Source organism: Pundamilia nyererei, unplaced genomic scaffold (assembly GCF_000239375.1).
Source record: "Pundamilia nyererei isolate P.nyererei 1_Seehausen unplaced genomic scaffold, PunNye1.0 scaffold00158, whole genome shotgun sequence".
NCBI classification, from domain to species: domain Eukaryota; kingdom Metazoa; phylum Chordata; class Actinopteri; order Cichliformes; family Cichlidae; genus Pundamilia; species Pundamilia nyererei.
Genome location: NW_005187559.1, coordinates 539,558 through 558,584, shown reverse-complemented (window position 1 = coordinate 558,584; position 19,027 = coordinate 539,558). Strand labels below are relative to the sequence as shown.

At 41.9% G+C, this 19,027-nt stretch overlaps 3 protein-coding genes across 3 annotated transcripts in view; 2 read left to right on the top strand and 1 right to left on the bottom strand.

Moving 5' to 3' along the window:
* The first annotated feature begins 951 nt into the window (after positions 1-951).
* On the top strand, positions 952-6,713 carry gipc1 (GIPC PDZ domain containing family, member 1). The gene is made up of 7 exons (XM_005745381.1): positions 952-1,168; positions 2,768-3,336; positions 3,435-3,620; positions 3,785-3,965; positions 5,975-6,087; positions 6,169-6,250; positions 6,340-6,713. The coding sequence occupies exons 2-7, from the start codon at positions 3,037-3,039 to the stop codon at positions 6,489-6,491; spliced, it is 1,014 nt and encodes a 337-aa protein (XP_005745438.1). The 5' UTR covers positions 952-1,168; positions 2,768-3,036; the 3' UTR covers positions 6,492-6,713.
* Positions 6,714-9,125: 2,412 nt separating this feature from the next.
* LOC102208452 (E3 ubiquitin-protein ligase TRIM39-like) lies at positions 9,126-13,158 on the top strand. Its single transcript, XM_005745380.1, has 6 exons — positions 9,126-9,938; positions 10,345-10,440; positions 11,363-11,593; positions 11,675-11,697; positions 11,794-11,912; positions 12,067-13,158. Exons 1-6 carry the CDS (start codon positions 9,399-9,401, stop codon positions 12,624-12,626), a joined length of 1,569 nt encoding a protein of 522 aa, XP_005745437.1. The 5' UTR covers positions 9,126-9,398; the 3' UTR covers positions 12,627-13,158.
* Positions 13,159-15,446: 2,288 nt separating this feature from the next.
* Positions 15,447-19,027, bottom strand: part of kcnt2b (potassium sodium-activated channel subfamily T member 2b) — a 42,601-nt gene continuing 39,020 nt past the window's right edge. Inside the window, exons 29-30 of the mRNA XM_005745378.1 lie at positions 18,246-18,330; positions 15,447-18,147 (exon numbers count right to left, since the gene is read on the bottom strand). Of these exons, the coding sequence (XP_005745435.1) occupies positions 18,030-18,147; positions 18,246-18,330 (203 nt within the window). The 3' untranslated portion in view covers positions 15,447-18,029. The remainder of the gene's footprint in view (positions 18,148-18,245; positions 18,331-19,027) is intronic.

Below are 19,027 nucleotides of genomic sequence, written 5' to 3'. Positions count from 1 at the left end.
TCATCCAGGTAAGTAAATCCCAAAAGATTGATTCTATTCATCTGGAAGTAGCGTTTTCAGTAGAAGAACAGAATCAACTTTTTGGGATTTTTAATAAGTTTCTGTATTAGTCTTATTTGAATTGTTCAAAGAAACCATGTAATTATTCCCGTTGTATTAAAGTGTCCTTGTCTCTTTTTTATTTACTGTGTAAAAATGAACAGAATTCAGATTAGATATCATCTAGATATCTTCCATTCAGATAAAAATAGCAATTTCGTGGTTAAAACTGTGCAGTGTTGGTTTTATTTTGAAGACCGCAAGCGGAAATACGTCTGTCTGCCTCGATAGTCGGAAATATCATATGCACGAATAAAAAAAAAACTGTGTCACTTTCAAGGACACCATAAGCAGCCAGTTAATACATTCAAGCTGTTAAAGAAAAGGTTTCTACAGGGCTTGTTTTGTTCGCCTGTAAAGAACACATCGAGGAACTAGACATACAAACGTCAGCGTCAGAAACACTAAATGCTTCCGGCAAGAACCTTCAAAATTAAAGTTTTATAATTGACAGCTGTCGTAAATGATTTTGGCCTCCAGGGGGAGGTGTATGCTCACAGCTATCAGCGCTCATAAGCGAAATAGCAACAATATCAAACGTTTAAGTAGACAACGGCATCTAAACGTTTCGTAAAAACTAAAGAAACGCTTCATAATATTCATACATTCACAGTACACATTTATATATAATTTAATGACAGTAATGATGTAACTTCGACTCAAAGATCCTGTAAAAATGTCAAAATAGCAGACCTCTAATAGACATATCCATGTGATTTTTTACTACATTTTAACCAAACATTGCTTTACACTCATGTCGTTCTTATTCTTCTTGATTAAACTTTAAAATCCGGACTATGAAGCAGTCGCTCTGGGGAAAGTTGGTGTTTACGAGAAACCTTGAATGCGTCACTGTTCCACCCCTGTTGGGCTGGCACTAAGCTAACTCTACAGCAGCATACCGACACACATACACACAGATACACTGTACCCTTAAACCTTAATAGGCCAATTTAGCCTGTTCGTTACGCAGAAGTAAGAAATATTAAACACTGTCTGTATAGCTGTAACGTCATTTGCGAGTGCACCGTTAGCAGGCTAACGATAGTTGGCTGAAACTCGTGCTCTGGTAAGAATGACTCGCCTTCCATGTTTACTGCGATCTTGATTCAGCTAGCTAGATAGCTAATCAATCTTGAGAAAGAGTAACGGTGTAACTCACTAACATGGGGGATTGCCAGTCAAAGATTCAGCTGCATGTTTCATGAGCTGTCTGATAACTGTCTGATAACTGATTAAGTGGCCACTGGAGTATTAACTGTTATTCGTTATTTGTGTTGCTACAAGTGGAAGATGTTTGACTGCGTCTTGGAGCTAGCAGCTAACGTTAGCGTTTTCTAATGTAATGAATGTTCAAGCTATAATGTGTAGACAGTGTTCAGAAGAAGCAATTTATACAGCTTATACAGTACTGTGCAAAGGTCTCAAGCCAACCCTCGTTTCTTTATATTTTGTTTGGGAAATTGAGAAGGGGTGCAGTGATTTATTGAAACATGTGCAAACACCCATTGAAATACAGTATGTAAGGCAAAACAGAATTTGTATAATTAGCTTGAATGTCTGTATTTTGTATGACTACGTTTATTCTTCAACACAGCCTAAACTTTCTTAGGCGAGTGTGGCTTTCATGTAATTTTCATTAAGTAGTCTGTGGGAATAGTTCTCCAGGCTCTTTCGATGTTGGCTGTCAAGATGATCTCTGCTTCAATAATCTTAAAGTTTGAGGTCTGCGGAGGCCAGGCCATGACTGATAGTGTTCCTCTGCTTTTGCTGTGTTTTTGGGATCACTGTCATGCTGAAATATGAAAGCAGCTAGACACTCCAGACTGTATTGCAATTTTCTGATTGTAATTTTCTGGATTCAGAATTCCATCCGCTTTGCCAAGATCAGCAGTTTGCAGCCATAAACTCCCGTAGACATTCACTGTTGTACCTCTCTCCTGGCCGCCTCCATACTTATCAATGATGATTTGAACGAAAAATGTCATATATGCCATTGAATTTCAGTCCAGACTTTTCTCTCTGTTTCCATTCATTAAGAATGGCTTCTTGACAGCCACTGTTCCACTGAGACTATTTCTGATGAGGCTTCATTGAGCAGTAGATGGCTCGATTGAAGCTTCAGCATGTCTTTAGGTCCCATTTCAGGTCTTTGCTGGATTTTTTATTTTTTCCTATTTTCTAAGGACATGACAAGTATTTGGCGTGTAGCTCCTTGAGAATCACCTTGTTTGTGCAAGGATACTATTTTATAACTGTCAGACTGTGTTATCTTCTTTATAGATGTATCTAAAGAAATGGGAACAAATTGTGTTTTCTGTGACAGGCTGCTGCAGTGTTTAACAAAGTGCCTCAAGACCGTTTTAAACAGATTCTTTGCTAAAGTTCTCTGCCTTTTTTATCCTTGAAATGATTCACAAGTTATTGTTAATTGGGTAAGAAATAAACAAACAAAACAAAGCCCCCTGAAAATAGTCAGAACCAAGGACTTGACTGTAAATTACAGAAAAAAAACCAGCCAATGTGCAAGATTACAAGAAATTTTGGCTCCCTGGATACAAAAAATAAAGAAATAAGTTGTGACTCTAGACTTTTGCATGCCACTGCGTATGTACAATCCATGGTACATGTATAAAGATGAAAGAGTTTTTTGTCTCTGGTTTTACAGCTGAAAACCTTCCACTGGAGGCTGCTGGACTTGACAGATCCAGCTATGTGAGCTGCTCTGATGTGTGGATTCCTAAATCCATACAGTGCGTGGTTGAGACGGCTCTCAAGCTGGTCTAGAGGACAACACTATTACTGTGACATACATATCCAGAAGACCTGCAGCTGATTTAGCTGAGCAGGTGTATGTTGGTCAAAGTTGTAGCATAACTCCCCAGAGCTGCCTCCATCCTCCCTTCCTCTCCCTCTGCAACCCCTCATAGGACTACTATGCCACTGGGATTGGGAAGAAGGAAGAAGGCGTCCCCGCTGGTCGAGAACGAGGAAGCGGAGCCTATCCGCGCGGGTCTCAATGTGCCAGGTATGGAAGGCATCGATGGTGGGGTCGTCGGGCTGGGAGAAGGCGCCACCTCCGAAGGCCTGCCGCCGCCACCTAACAGCATGCGGCCTCGCCTCATCTTCCACACCCAGCTCGCTCACGGCAGCCCCACAGGCCGCATCGAGGGCTTCAGTAACGTGCGGGAGCTTTACGCCAAGATTGGCGAGGCTTTTGGGATACCACCGTCAGAGGTAAGCCTTCCTGCAGACATTAATGGATTTGAGGATTTATAGATTTGCTCCAGATATGCTTGTGGCAGAATTTACCTGATGTTTGTCTTCCTTCACAGGTTATGTTTTGCACTCTGAACACTCACAAGGTGGACATGGATAAACTATTGGGAGGTCAGATCGGGCTAGAGGACTTTATTTTTGCCCACATTAAAGGCCAGAGAAAGGAGATAGAGGTGTTCAAAGGCGAGGACGCGCTGGGGTTGACGATCACTGATAATGGAGCCGGCTACGCTTTCATCAAGGTGAGGAATGTTTAAGTGATGGAGAAAGTGTTTTCTTATTGACTCAAGCACCCCCAGGTAAAGGCGTGACCCTGGAATGAAAGTGAATCAATTACCTGCTGTAGGGAGAAAGCGATGAGCTTAATAGTGAATTGGATTTATTTTTTTTTTTGATGGTTTTTCAGAGGATCCGTGAGGGCAGCATCATCCACCAGATCCAGGTCATCAACGTGGGGGATATGATAGAGTCGATTAATGGCCACCGCCTTATTGGCTGTCGACACTACGAAGTGGCCAAGATGCTGAAGGAGCTTCCCAAAGGAAAGGAGTTCACCATCAAGCTGGTGGAGCCTCTTAAAGCCTTTGGTAGGTGCTAGAGATGGACCGATCCGATATTACGTATCGGTATCGGTCCGATACTGACCTAAATTACTGGATCGGATATCGGAGAAAAATAAAAAATGTAATCCGATCCATTAAATATCACGAAAGCACCTCACAAAACTTGCAACAAGCCGTAACTCACCTCAGAACGTTAGCACGTCGGAGCAGTATGCATCACGTGATAGAGCGGCTGTGGCATGCGGGACCTGTCGGTGGTCTGGATAGCATGTGGAGCTTCGCTAGCAACCCGGCATTTCATCTCCGACAAAGTTATCCCCGAGAGAAGTAAAGCAAGTGTGTAAGTCCATCTCTGAATGTTTGTAAAGCATTCCTGCGTTAAGCTTAACGAGCGACTGCCTCTCGCTCTCCGGTTGCTACTTCAATCATGAAACTGCTTAATGATCAGCTGATCGGCTTTTCTGTCGCGAGTCCGTGTCTCTTGTTTGCTTTTGGCCCACTTTGCACCAGAAAGAGGAAACCAGCGGCTGAACAACAGCAGCACGTTTAAGCTTGATCAGCTGTTGTTAGAATTTATTTAATATTACTTTCTACACCAGGATCTTTTTCTACGTAGCTGACGGCTGGTAACTGTGCAGGGGCGGATCTAGCAAAGTTTAGCCAGGGGGGCCGATAGGGCATGAACAGGGAAAAGGGGGCACAAAGACATACTTTTCTTTCTTATTCTCATTTAAAATGTCTAGCTTTTAATAAATAATTATCTGACACCCAAAGTTTTAATCTGATCTAAAATGTATAGAAGTCCATTACTGTATATAGTAACTATTAAGTCTAATATATATACCCTAGTAAGCTATAGTACTTTTTCCTTTGGGAAGGTACCATCTGTGCAGTCTGCAATTTTGTTGAAGAAAGATGTTGAATCTATTTAATATTTCTTGAAAAATAATTGATTTCTGTGCATTTTTTTTTCACACTGCATCAAATTAAGGTTGATTACATCGATTAAGCATCATGAGGTGGAGCGTGAGGGGTGGTTCCCTATTTTTAATTTATTTATTTTTGTTGTTGCTGGGAGTTGGAACCCTATTAGTTAGGTTGCTTAATATTTATGCTAAGTACTCTTTAAAATACCAGAATAGGGAGGATGGTGTAGGTTTAAGTTTATTAGATTGATCAGTATTGCTGAACTATGAAATATTTTTTTTTGCATACAGGTATAACAGAATAGCTTTAGTGTAGTTGTTGTTTTAAACTTGAGTATGAACTTATACAAAATGCAGCAAGATATTTAAAAAACAGTTTTGTTGATTAAAAAACACTATATCGGATTCATATCGGTATCGGCAGATATCCAAATTTATGATATCGGTATCGGTATCAGACATAAAAAAGTGGTTTTTCCTATCATTTATAGATATATAGTTTTATATGGTGGGAATTTGGATAAAAATGTTTTTAAAAAATTACATTAGCATATTTCCCCCCAAAAAACAGTCTGGTTTCGGCCTGCTCTTAACACATTGAGGGATTTTTGTACACTTAGATCTGTAGGATTTTACTGAGGAAGAGACATCCTTTACATATGAGGGGTAGCCAATCAGAAGAAAGCTGGCTTAAAGCGAGGGGGAGGGCAGGTCAAACAGCTAGTTCTAGACAAAGGATTGAAGTTTTTGGCTGAGGCAAGGCCTAATATGAGGTAAATAAAGGTTATTTTGAACAGTGACTTGACACTTCTAATGTAGAGCAACCCCACAGGGTGTACAGGTTTGTTTTTGTGCCAGGATTCTAGGTCTGCGTCTTGGACCCACCTTTTCACTTGCTCTCTTACAAATATATATTTCATCGTGCTAATAACATCCTTATTAGTACATCAGATGTCCTAAACAGAAACCTAGAGTGGTAAACGAACTACGTTTTCAGTTTTCCAGCTCAGGGAGTAATAAGTAGAGAGTAATAAAGAGGATGAAGACTGCCGCAGCAGAGGGAGAAATCTTTAATTATTTCTGAAAAGGTTTAATTCTGTTTTGTAGACATGATTAGCCAGAGATCTGGTGGGTCTAGGTCAGCTTCAGGGGTTCAGCTGGGGACCGGCAGAGGAACCCTTCGTCTTCGCTCTAAAGGGCCTGCCACTGTGGAGGAGCTGGTGAGCATGCCTGCAAGACCTGTGAACTAATAACTGGTGGTTGTACTGTTTAAATAAAATGTCCCGTTGCTGTTCTTCTAGCCCTCTGCATTTGAGGAAAAGGCCATCGAGAAAGTGGATGACCTGCTCGAGAGTTATATGGGCATCAGAGACAGCGAGCTGGGTGAGTGTGAGTCCCCGATGGCTCTGTGAGTGTCTCACTTAGCGTGATGTGAGATAAAAAAGATCTTATGTTTTTTTTCTTCCCCTCAGCGGCTACCATGGTGGAGCTGGGAAAAGACAAAAAGAACCCGGATGAGTTTGCAGAGGCTTTAGATGAAACCCTGGGAGACTTTGCCTTCCCCGATGAGTTTGTTTTCGATGTGTGGGGCGCCATCGGAGACGCTAAGGTCGGGCGGGTTTAACGACAGAACCGAAGCAGAACAACCTGCTTTGTGTGTGTGCTTGTTACACCCACAACATTGAGCACTACTAGAAAACCACAACACTACCGTCACGAGTTTGTTTTTATTCCACTGCGCACTCTTTCTATTTTTTTGAGTTTGTACTGTTTATTTTTGTTTGTTTTTGGGAGACTCATCCTTAAAAATGAGGATAATCCAGTAAACGGGAGAGGAAGGTGACTATGATGACTTCCAAAGTGCTTTTATTTGTCTTCCAGCTGTTCCCAGAAAATACGAGCACGCCAACGAGCATTTCCTTCGACTGCGTCACATGAACCTGCATGTCATTGTTGTAGTTGCTGGCAGTGGACCAAACACGGGGCAGGTTTCTAAAATGGGAGAAATGGCAAAACAGTGGCTGACACACGAGATTGATATGGATCTTTTTTTCTTTTTTTTTTGATTGTTGCACTGTGTTGCACGCGCTGTAAACCAACTACGGAAGTGAGCATGGATTACACTGTACCTGGTGAGCGACTCTGTTATTGCACAAGCATGGGTCTCCCTGAAGTACAGTGTCGTCCTGAAACACTAAATGTTACTGTGATGGATCAGTTTTACAAGCATGTGCTGTTACATTTCTCTCCTCATAATGAATTCTGCTTGTTTTCCTTTTTATTTTTCTTTCTTTTCTTTTTAAGTAAAGGTAAAAGGAGTGTTCTCGGAGAGAAGTCATAGTAAATTGTAGCTCCTGACTAAAAAGACCAGAGGTGTTTGTTTACCGTTAACACACTCCGTGATGTAATGAAGTTAACCGTGCAGACTGTCTTTCACACATTTGACAGTGTTTGAGAAAATCAGTGTTCATTTACTTTCATTGAAGTATGTGCTAGGAGAAAGAGAAGAACGGCGGTCTCCAGCTTGTGGATCGTGTTGACTTGTTATTTTTTTATAGACGGTGTGTTTTTTATATGAGGTGACGTGATGTCTATTTTAAAACAAGGTTTGCATAACTGACGAATAATGAAAACTTGTGTTGCAGTTTATTATGGAGAGCAGTATTACAGAAGAAGAAAGAAGTGATGAGTTGGAGTAGTTGTGTTTAAAAAAAGAAAAAAACAGAAAAGACAATAGATCTGCCTTCATTTCTTCTTATTTCTTACATTTTATATACTTTGTTAGAAGTCTGCGTTCTGGTGCGTGCGATTGAAAAATGAGAACACTTGAAGCAGAATGGGACCAAATGAGTTTCATCTCCTGCAGTCGTTTGTTCACTGAAAGGAAAAAAAATACAGCGGCAATGTTGCGCCAACTACTTGGTTTAGGTAAACACACGTCTTAAAGAACTCTGGGTGTTTAGCCTTTTCTGTATATCCAAATGTATGAAGCTATTTTGTAGTTTTGTTTGATTCTTTCAGAGTTCATGGATACCTAAATGGGTTATGATGCTAGAATACTGTAAAACTAAGGAGAATACATTATTTTGATGGCTTTGTATTACACCGGTGTCAGTGTCCAAATATAATGCAATAACATCCACACAGCAGCCGTCCTTCTGTTTCTTCTTTCATCAACTTAGCACAACAAACTGCCCCGTGGCGTCTGGTCTGAAAAATCTTGATTTGGATGAGTTTATTCAACACTTTGAGCCACTATTGTGAAACAAAGAGACAAAACTGCAACAAACCCGTAGTCTTTTCCAAGATTCTGAGAAACCGTGCCCGAGAGCACTTTCTGTGTTTGTGTTTCTTCTCACTCCTGTGTCTTCTTGAAATATAAATGACATTTAACTAGACAGTGAACTAGGTGTCAGCAGGTAATAAGATCTCTCTGGGTCAACATGATAGTGCTGGTCAAGCTCAGCGAGGTCACTTACAGGCCTCAATGGAGGGAGGTGACAAACTGAAGAGCCGCCGATGTTCCTGCCACTTTATAAAGGGGCTTTTTCAGCATTTCTTTAATAGGATTTTCAGATGAGTTACTGCAGTTCAAACATTGCAGACAGGCCAAGTCTCACTAAAAAGTGCAAAGAAAGTCTATGAGACCAAACGTCAAATATAATTGCAATTAACAATAAATGTTTTGTTAAACGTGACACTAAATTTGAAGCATGAAGATGAGATAATGACAGTATAAATGAGGAAAAAAACATTGTATTTAATGAAATGAGTAACAATAAGGGTGTGTGTGCGTGCTGCACATGCAAGGATGTGCTCTGTAACTATGAATGTCAGACATGGAGATGAATGAGGCTCTATTCAGTCTAGAAAATGATATTACTGAGAGGAGATATAGATGGAGAGATGTCATAAATAACTAAATAAGAATGACTAATAATAACAAAGATAATGATAATAAGGACAGTAATAGTAAATACGGGTAAACAGATAAATAAAAGGAACAGAGAAATAGGGTTATGCATAATAATTGAGTAAAAACTATATCTGTAATTGGCTTGGATTTGGCCTTCCTCGCCACATCACCTGCTCCAGAGGGTCCCAAGAATGACAATAATAGCAAAATTACTTGTTTTGCCATTATTATACTTCAAGCTTATTTTTATTCAAGGTTTGTGAGTACACAATGTCTTTGTTCTAGTTTGAACAACAGACCTTTTACCAGGTAAGTGTTACCTTACCTGGTAAAAGCTTAAAGTTTAACTTTGGTTCACTATTACGACCTTTTTTCTACATAGACGAATTTTCAATAGGCTGGACTGTGTCCAGTTTCCTAAGCTTCCCTGAGGCTAACAAATGAGGGGTGGTGACATGTCCTGTATTTACTACAAGCGAGGTAAACAAGTTCTTCAAGTCCCTGTTGCTCTATAACCTTGGTTGCTCATAAACTGTGTCCAGACTGCTCTCTGGACTCCCTGCAGGGTACTTACAGACAGCAGCTCCCCCTCCCACACACCCTACATCAAGAACCATGGCGTTGCGCCCACGCGCTTCCTCCCAGCCTTTAAAGCTTACCTTCTTTCAGAGTTCTAAGCTAAATTCGTTCCTGCGACCTCGAGCTGTTTCGTCACAGTCAGGCTCCATGCTGGAAGATGAGCTCTCCTGTCCTATATGCTGTGAAATCTTCAAGGACCCGGTAGTGCTCAAGTGCAGCCACAGTTTCTGTCGGGCCTGTCTTAAGCAGTTCTGGAACAAGAAGAAGGCCAGGCGTGAATGTCCTGTCTGCAGGAGGAAGTGCTCTCTGACTGAGCCCACAGTCAGCTTGGCTCTGAAGAATGTGGCCGAAACCTTCCTGAAGGAGCACGGGTGCAGGGGAGCCACAGCGGGAACTGGGGCTGGTGATACAGGGAAACAAGCAGTGACAGTAGATTTTAAGTGCAGTACACATGAGGAAGTTCTCAAACTCTTCTGTCTGGATGATTTTGAAGTCCTGTGCTGTGTGTGTCACACCTCCAAGAAGCACCTCGGACATCGAGTGTGTCCCATAGAAGAAGGTGCTCAGGATCTTAAGGTATTGTACTTTTGTTCCCTTTCCTGTTACCCACATCCAGCTTTAGCAGATGTCTACTCCGCACAGATCCTTGTTATGCTGGAAGGAGTTAAAAGGGAGTTCTTCCTTCCTGCTATCACCAAGCGCTTGCTTATAGAAGTTCACATAATAATTGGAGCTCTCTTTCGTATAGTGTGCGGTTTTCACCTTATGAAATAAGCACCTGCTATTCTTAATTGGAGCTGCATAAATACAGTTGAACTATTTGCCATTTAAGCAAACTACCTTTGACCTTTTAGTCCTCCTTTGAAAATGTCACTTTACTGCTTTCAAATTGAAGAAGGTGATACTTTTGCAAACTGAGAAAACTGTTAACATTGTTCAATGTACAATAAGATAAATATGACTCTTTATCCTCGCTCTTCAGGCAGAGCTGAAAAATGAGCTGATTCCTCTGAAGAAAAACCTGCGTTGCCTCTATGAAGCCAAGCAGGAGTGTGATGACACAACTGTGCACATCAAGGTATCAATAAACACTCAGATACCACGAAACACTAGAGGACATTGAAGTTGACGTAACAGTGACTGAAGTTGTGCAGTGCAATGTTAAGTGTGTAAATATGTCAGCTGATGTCTCAGAGCAGGTGAAATATACTTCTCAAAAAAGTTAATGTCTAACATCAAATCAGATAAACTTCCAGGATACTGATCTGGTCAGTTAAGTAGCAGAGAGGGTTGATGGTCAGTTTCAGTTGCCTTGGTGCTAATTAGATTAACAACAGGTACTCTAGATGGGCAACAGTGAGGCAACCATCCAAAAACATGGTTTTAAAAGTGGAGGCCACCTACATTTGTTCCATTCTTTTCTGGTTTTCAATAGTTTTGCATTTGTCTAGGGTCAGTGTCACTACTTGTAGCTTGAGGCAATACCCGGATTGTGCAGATTGCACAGGTAGTCCGGATCCTCCAGGATGGTACATCAATGTGCCATTTTCAGGTTTGCTGTCTCTCCCGGCGCAGTCTCAGTAGCGTGAAGGAGATTCCAGGAGAGAGGATGTTATTCTAGGAGAGGTGGACAGAGCCGTAGAAAGTCCTTAACCTGTCAGCAGGACTGCTATTTGCTCGTTTGAGCAAAGAGGAACAGGATGAGCACTGCCAGAGTCCTACGAAATAACCTCCAGCAGCCCACTGGTGTGAATGTCATGATGAAACAATCATGTTTAGGGAGTGGCACCATTGGCTAGGCAGTGGCAACACGAAGGAACTGATACCACTGACTGACCCTCACTCTCGCCTAACATAAGTCCAACAGAACACTTCTGGGACATTATGTTTTGGTATGAGCTGGTGGGTTGCACCTCAAGTCCCTTTTGAGGAAGTATGGATAAAGAAAGAAAATTAGACTAGAAATGAATTTTTACATTGATCCATATTCCCATGTGTAGAACCAGACTCAGGCCACAGAAAAGCAGATCAAAGAGGAGTTTGAGGAGCTGCGGGAGTTTCTCCGGAGGGAGGAGGAGGAACGTCTGGCCACTCTGCAGAAAGACGATAAGGAGAAGAAAGAGCTAGTGAAGAAGAAGTCTGACAGCATCGCCAGAGATATCCTCACCTTCTCCCATGCTGTCATTGCCATTGAGAACGAGATTGCATCCAGTGATGTTAATTTCCTTCAGGTGAGCAGATCTTAACGGTTTTCCGCATCACATCCATGCCACGAAACACACTGCTTATAACTCTTTCTTTCCTTATTTCAGAATTATACAAACACAAAGAAAAGGTAGGAGGTTTAAAAAAGTATTTGGCAGCGTCATGCCAGCTTCAACACTAGTGATTCAGCACTACTTTCTTTTTGTGTTTCTTTTACCTCTCACAGAGCACAGATCCCACCCAAGAATCCAGAAAAAGTCTCAGGTGCTCTTATAAATGTGCCCAAGCATGTCAGTTCCCTCAAGTACCACGTATGGGAGAAAATGGTGGATCTGGTTCAGTACAGTAAGAACTCACGTGACTCTGTGACACATTCTTGTATACATCACCAAGGAAGATTTATTTATTTATTTTTTTTAGAGATCTTTGCATTTAAACAGTTCAACGTATCTCGAATTTCTTTCTTCTTCTTAATCACCGACTATGTGTAATCTTTTAGCACCCATCACCTTGGATCCTAACACTGCCTACTCCTGGTTATCCCTCACCTCGGATTTGACCAGTGTGGCCAACAGCGGATCCCTGCAGCAACTCCCGGACAATCCTGAACGGTTTGGTCATTTTGTGTTTGTTCTGGGCTCAGAGGGTTTTACATCAGGCCGTCACGCCTGGGAGGTAGAGGTGGGCGACAAAGTGGAGTGGATGCTCGGGGTGGTCAAAGAGTCCATTGACAGGAAGGGCCGCATCTCGGGCTGTCCCGAGGGCGGCTTTTGGATGATCTCATACTTTGAGGGGGAGTACTCAGCCATGACGAGGCCCAGCACCCCGCTGCATCTGGAGGGGGAGCCAACTCGAGTAAGGGTGCAGCTGGACTACGACTCTGGAGAGGTCATCTTCTCCAACCCTGTCAATATGACACCCATCTACACTTTCAATGACTTCTTCACTCAGAAGTTGTACCCCTTCTTCTGCCCTGGTGCTAACATCAACGGAAACAACCCCAAACCTCTTAAAATCTGCCCCGCCAAGGTGGCTGTGTGGAACAGCGCGACGTGGTGATTAGTGAGGACCTTAGAAAGGACATCAGTAGAATTGAAATTCATTATATGACCCAAGTGTGAATCAAATGACTAAGCAAATTATGTCAGTGCATGATTGTTGGTAAAATGAGCACGACACAAGCTGAGTGATGACAACAGTAATTGGTTTATTTCACTTGGGTTCATTTAGTGATTGACTGCAGGTTACGAAGCCAAAAGAGGCTCTTTAGAGTGACCAAGGGGACGCAGTTGCAATAATTATGCAGCAAGGCTCCATTATACTTCTCAGCCAGGCAGGCTGTCACACTAAGCATCTCCTGCCTACTGTCATGAACATCAATATCCCCCTAGTGGTTCCTCACACTGGAACACAATTATTTTCACTTCTAGTTCAGAAAAACACAAACAACCTCATGCGAGTGTCACAGATGATTTGAGTTCTGCTTTTCTGTCATTCACTGCCGGTATAATCATTAGAACACACACTTTCACTCATCTGACCTGGACTTTTTTCCGTACGTGATCATTCTGAATTTAATGGCTTTGCAACAACTGTTTTATAAAATATTATACAGTTTTAGTTTATCTGACTGTGTCTTTAAGTCTTTAAGTTTTGTACAGTGACTCCTGCAACAGCTTGTTTTCCATGCAATGATGACGCATACACGCAACCATTGTTTGTATAAATGCTGAACATAATTGCTTGGTAATTGTCCTTAATTAATAAAATGATCATATTCTGAGACCACTCTTGTCCCTATACATTATTTTATTGCGTCCTTTATACAAGATGTAACTGGAAACTTGATCTCCTCTTCTCCACACATGGAACTGCCAGGTTGCGACACTGAAAAGGCTGTTTTGTCCTCTCCTGTCGGAGAGGAGAAGGCTGGTACAAAAATGTCAGTGCAGAGGTTACATGTTAGTAAGATCAAGCTTTTGGGTGGCAGATCACTTACCTTTATGCTGCAAAAAGAAATGGTAGGGATGATGATGCATGCGATTTTAGATCTTCTTCTAAAGGGGAAATGCAATCTAATGATGAGGACCAGAAGGAGCAAGAGTTAAAGTCTGCTTTTTCTAATTTAAAAAATACAAGACAGCTTTAGATGTAGTATTTTATCCTCCTCAGTCCTTATTTTGATGCTCAACATTATTGTGGACTTTAGTCTGCATGTTCTCTAGCCTGCCACCCTGCAGGGGCCCTTTGGTCAGAACCCCTGCTTTGTTAATCAGCAGGTTGAGACCCACTGTATTCACCAGGGAGACCTCCTGCTGGGTGTACTGTTTTATGCAACAAAGGTCAGTGGCGTCTGACAGAGAAAGAAAGAAAGTGGAGCATCAGGGGCGGTCAATAGTGAACAGTCAGATAAATATCAGAACAGTGGGCTAGTGGTGGAGGCGGGGCCTGTTTGTTCCCTGGTATGTACAGACTATAACAGGAGAATATCCAATGATCAGGCATAACATGACCACTAAAATGTGTTGTTTGTCAGAGCATCTTCAAACCTGAAGCTCCTGTGGGGTGTTCCCAGTCCACAGAGGTCAGTATCTATCAAAAGTGGTCCAAGGAAGGGACAATGGGGAGCCAGGGTTCACTGATAAACACGGAGAGTGAAGGCTGACCCATTTGGTCCAATTCTAGAGATAAGCTAACGTAGCAAATTTCTGTAAAAGTTAATGGTGGTTCTGGAGATGTCAGAATACATAGTGTATCGTAGTTTGTCGTGTATAGCACAGACCAGTGTCTGTGTAGCCCGTGCTGACCCGTCCCAACAATGGGCACAACTGGACCATAAAAAGGAGCACAATAATGACTTTGAGAAGCTGACTTCAATTCAATTAAATTTTATTTATATAGCGCCAAATCACAACAAATGTCGCCTCAAGGCGCTTCATAGATACAGAGAAAAACCCAACAATCATATGACCCCCTATGAGCAAGCACTTTGGCGACAGTGGGAAGGAAAAACTCCCTTTTAACAGGAAGAAACCTCCGGCAAGAAACCTCCTTCAGGCTCAGGGAGGGGCGGCCATCTGCTGCGACCAGTTGGGGTGAGAGAAGGAAGACAGGATAAAAGACATGCTGTGGAAGAGAGACAGAGGTTAATAACAGATATGATTCAATGCAGAGAGGTCTGTTAATACATAGTGAGTGAGAAAGGTGACTGGAAAGGAAAAACTCAATGCATCATGGGAATCCCCCGGCAGCCTACGTCTATTGCAGCATAACTAAGGGAGGATTCAGGGTCACCTGGTCCAGCCCTAACTATATGCTTTAGCAAAAAGGAAAGTTTTAAGCCTAATCTTAAAAGTAGAGATAGTGTCTGTCTCCTGAATCCAAACTGGAAGCTGGTTCCATAGAAGAGGGGCCTGAAAACTGAAGGCTCTCCCTCCCATTCTACTTTTAAATACTCTAGGAACAACAAGTAGGCCTGCAGAGCGAGAGCGAAGTGTTCTAATAGGGTGGCATCCAAATTCCCCAGATCTAAATCCAAGTGAGCATCTGTGGAATGTAGTGTGTAAGCAAGTCTGATCCATGGAGGGCCATTTGCTGCCGGTAGCACTGGAACATTCAAGGTGGATGGGATAATGAAAGAGGAGGACTACCTCAAAATTCTTCGACGTCACCTCAAACCAACAGCTAGATTGTTGACACGTAAACACATTTGGGTGTCCCAGAAGAACATTGATCCTATTCACATCAAAACTGGTTTTGAAGGCTTCTGGACTGCATCCCACAGTGGAAAAAAACAGTTCAAAGAAACCATTAAAAAACAAAAATATCAAGATATTCATGTATGTAAACTTCTGAACACAGATGCTGTCGTGCCCTCACTCAGTTGGACAACAGGATGTTTCTTTTGTCACCGTTTCCTGTGTCTGTAAATACATAGAAAGAAATGTAAACAATCACAAGATGCAATCCATCAGTTATACTATTTTTTTGTCTTAGCTGCATTTTTGCTTCATCTCCTGTGACATCATTTTAAACACATTTTCTATTACAGTTAGGGAGCAGTTTACTGCGACTCCTATAAAGTGGCACAAAGGTTTAGGGCTGTTACTTCAGCTGTGGATTCATCTGACTTCCTGCAACAGTTTTCTCACTGGGTGGGGGTCCTCTGTTGTCTCCAGTGTTAAGCATGCTGACTGGCTGAAGCTCCATTTCCTCTGCCTCAGTTTGCACAGTTTAAGCTTTCTCATTCAGCCTCAGCTGACTGTTTAGTCTTTAGCCTGGACACACCCATGTTTGTTCTGTCGCTATGCCTGCATAATATCCATTCAATATGACAAGTAAAGCATGTGCACAGGGGCCCTATTTTGAGGCTTTTCCAAGATAAAATAAACTTAAGAGCAAGAAAAGACACATATAATGGCAAATAAAAGAACCCAGACATGATGATGGTGATAACGTGTAAAACATGCTGGATGAGGAGGAGGATGAGGAGGAGTGTGATTCGTGTTAGTCTTTTTTTCCAAAGCCCAACAAGAACAACATGTGCAAAGCAATGAAAACAAAGGGCTTCGTGGTTATGAGAAGAAAGGAACTCACCCAGTGAGATGACCGTTGGTTAAAAACACACTGTCCACATTAACTTAACTAACAGCACAGACACGAGGGGCCGTGGTAGACTTATGTAAGCCATATGGGTGCGCAGACCAACTGCTAAAACACATGCAGCAGTATTATGCAGTTGTACGTGAGCTCGGTGACATTACAGTAGATGATTTAGGGCCATTTAGTGTGACTCATGCACAGCGTTGATGTAGCACAGCAAAAATAGCTTCTGAATGTGAGCTCAGTAAACCACACAAAAGACTGTCAGACAATTAAACGATTCATTTAGATAAGAAAATAATGTGAAAGCACTGATGTCAAGTAGTTTTCATCAACTGTGTTAAGCCCTTAGATTCCGTGTCTGGCATTACAAACGAATAAAAAAAACAGCAACAAAGCAATGACAAGCTGTATGGAATGCCTTTAATATATACATATTTCCACCTGTTATAATGGCACTGAAGCTACAGCAGTGTTGTTGGCAGGGATTTGTATTCCCGGCACATGATTGCGCCATTTCTGTGTGAAACGGCGCACTCTGAATGTCTGGCAAAAGATTTACAGAGGCTTGCAAATCCTTGATAAACAAACGGCATAAATGTCCACAGTAACAAATGATTTACTCTTCAAAAGAGGAAAAAAATTAACCTCGGGTGTGGAGAGTGATCTGAACAGCACGCCGTTCACTCGTTCTTCGGAAACCAAATTGCACAATAGGTTTAAAACCTAAAGAAATGTCTTGTGAAGGTGGATATTTATAGCAGCGTGCAATAAATATAGCAACAAAAAAATATATATTGTGAGGCTTATAATTTAGCTTCAAAACGGACAGTCTCTCAAATTGATGTTTATAGGCTTCACAATGGTCGTATTTCTTGCAGGGCTCGTCGTAAACTGGATGGCATGACACTGGAGTCTCTGTACCTTTTATTCTGTCCGTCCCCTGCCTCTCTAACATGCGTGTCAGCAAAAGCAAGCTGGCAGCAGGACGGCTCACACTGACACTGACACAAGCAGAGGGAGGTTTCGGGAAGAAAAACAACAAATGTGGGTCCGATTTGTTCAGAGAGGACTCGCATATGTATATTTAAAAAACTATGAGAAACTCAGACAGCAGTGTGACCGAATGCCCTGCACTGATGATATAAGCTTGCTGTCCATTATTGAGACTGGTGCTCTTTGGATTCCTCCGCTGCTGGTGAGCGTAAACTGAGTGTGTGAGCGAGTGGTTAACAAAAAGAAAACTCCAAAACAACCCCCTCCCAGAAAATCTCACGAGGGAGGGGTGCAGACTGTGGTGTCTTCTTGAAATACGTCGAACGACAAAAGTGTGACAACACGGGAAAGGACATAACAACACATCCCTTGACTTTCATTTGGCAGCAGCTTCCTTTGGCTGTCCGGGTTTGAAATTGGCAGTGTCTTGCTTTCGATCCATAAGCATACGCACGCGTACTCACTCACACGGTGCAGCCATACATACTCACAAACATACATACAGTACATGATGCAGTACATAACATGCACGTACACAGATATAAATACGTAAAGGTTTTCTTTAAATGCACTTCTGTGTCCGCAGCTCTCCGCTTTGAAAATAGGAAGGTGCATAAATAAAACATTCCTATTATAGAAAAGGTCCATGCATGCCTGGCACCTCTGGGTTTGCTGAGACTGAATGTGGAGGAAATATGAGGGCTGTGTGCCATCTGGCTGTATCCCCTCTTATCTCACCACTTCATAAATTATGCTTCTTCTTCGTGATTGTGTCGTTTGACTCTCGGGCAGTGTTTGGACAGTACATTAGTCTCTCTTGCTCTCTCTCTCTCTGTCTTTATTTATTTATTTATTCATTGTCCTTCACAGATGGGTGCTGTCCTGCGTATCGAACCTGTGGCTCTCTGAGAGCCCGGTGCTGCACTTCCTGCTGCTCCCTTGATTAGGTACCAAGGAGAGGGGGTCTGGCCTGATCAGGTACCTGGAGATGGGACAGAGGACAGATAGACCACAGTAGTATTTGTCATTTTTAGTGCTGGTTTCACTTATAGCACTAAAAGTGTGCTGCCGTGTACTCACACGACATCATGGAGCTCCAGTCTGGTGTCTGGAGGAGGGTTGATGAGGATGTATGACAGTCTGTTCCCTTGGTCTGTCATCCCGTCTGACACAGGAAGAAAAGAGATTAGTAAGGCAGGAAATGAAGTAGGCACAGGATACACAGCAGGCCGTGCTACATCCGCACATGCAGAATAGGCTTTATGTTACACTGAGTCACATGACAGGAATTTGGATAAAAATGGACACGAGTCCAAACAGTGTCACAGATAGTAAACATTAGGGTGAGCGACACAGATACTTTGCTTAAGTAGAAGCAGAAGTTTGAAAAAATAAAAAGGCTGGTATGATTACAATGATGATTACAGCGTATTAATGTGTTTTTTTTATTCATGCAGACGGTCTAGGTGTAGCTAATTTTGATAAACAGCTAACAAAATGTTAAAAATATGTCACAGAAATACGTAAATTATGGAATTATTTGAAATAATTATGTAACAATTTGAAATGTGCAAATGCAATCTGAGTATTTTCACATTATTTGTAAAAAGGTTTGAAAATATTAGTTTAATCTAATTATTTGTAAATAATTAAGAAAAAAAACATTAGAAACTACTTATTATAAATGTCAACTATAAACCTGCCACTTTATTAAGTACGCTTTGCAAGTAGTCTGTTTAAGCCAGCATAAATTCAACAATTTGTTCCACGACATCCCAAACATCCTCTTTTGGATCGAGACCTGGTGACTCTGGAAGCTATTTGAGTACAGTGAACTCATTGTCAGTTTGAGATGAACCTGA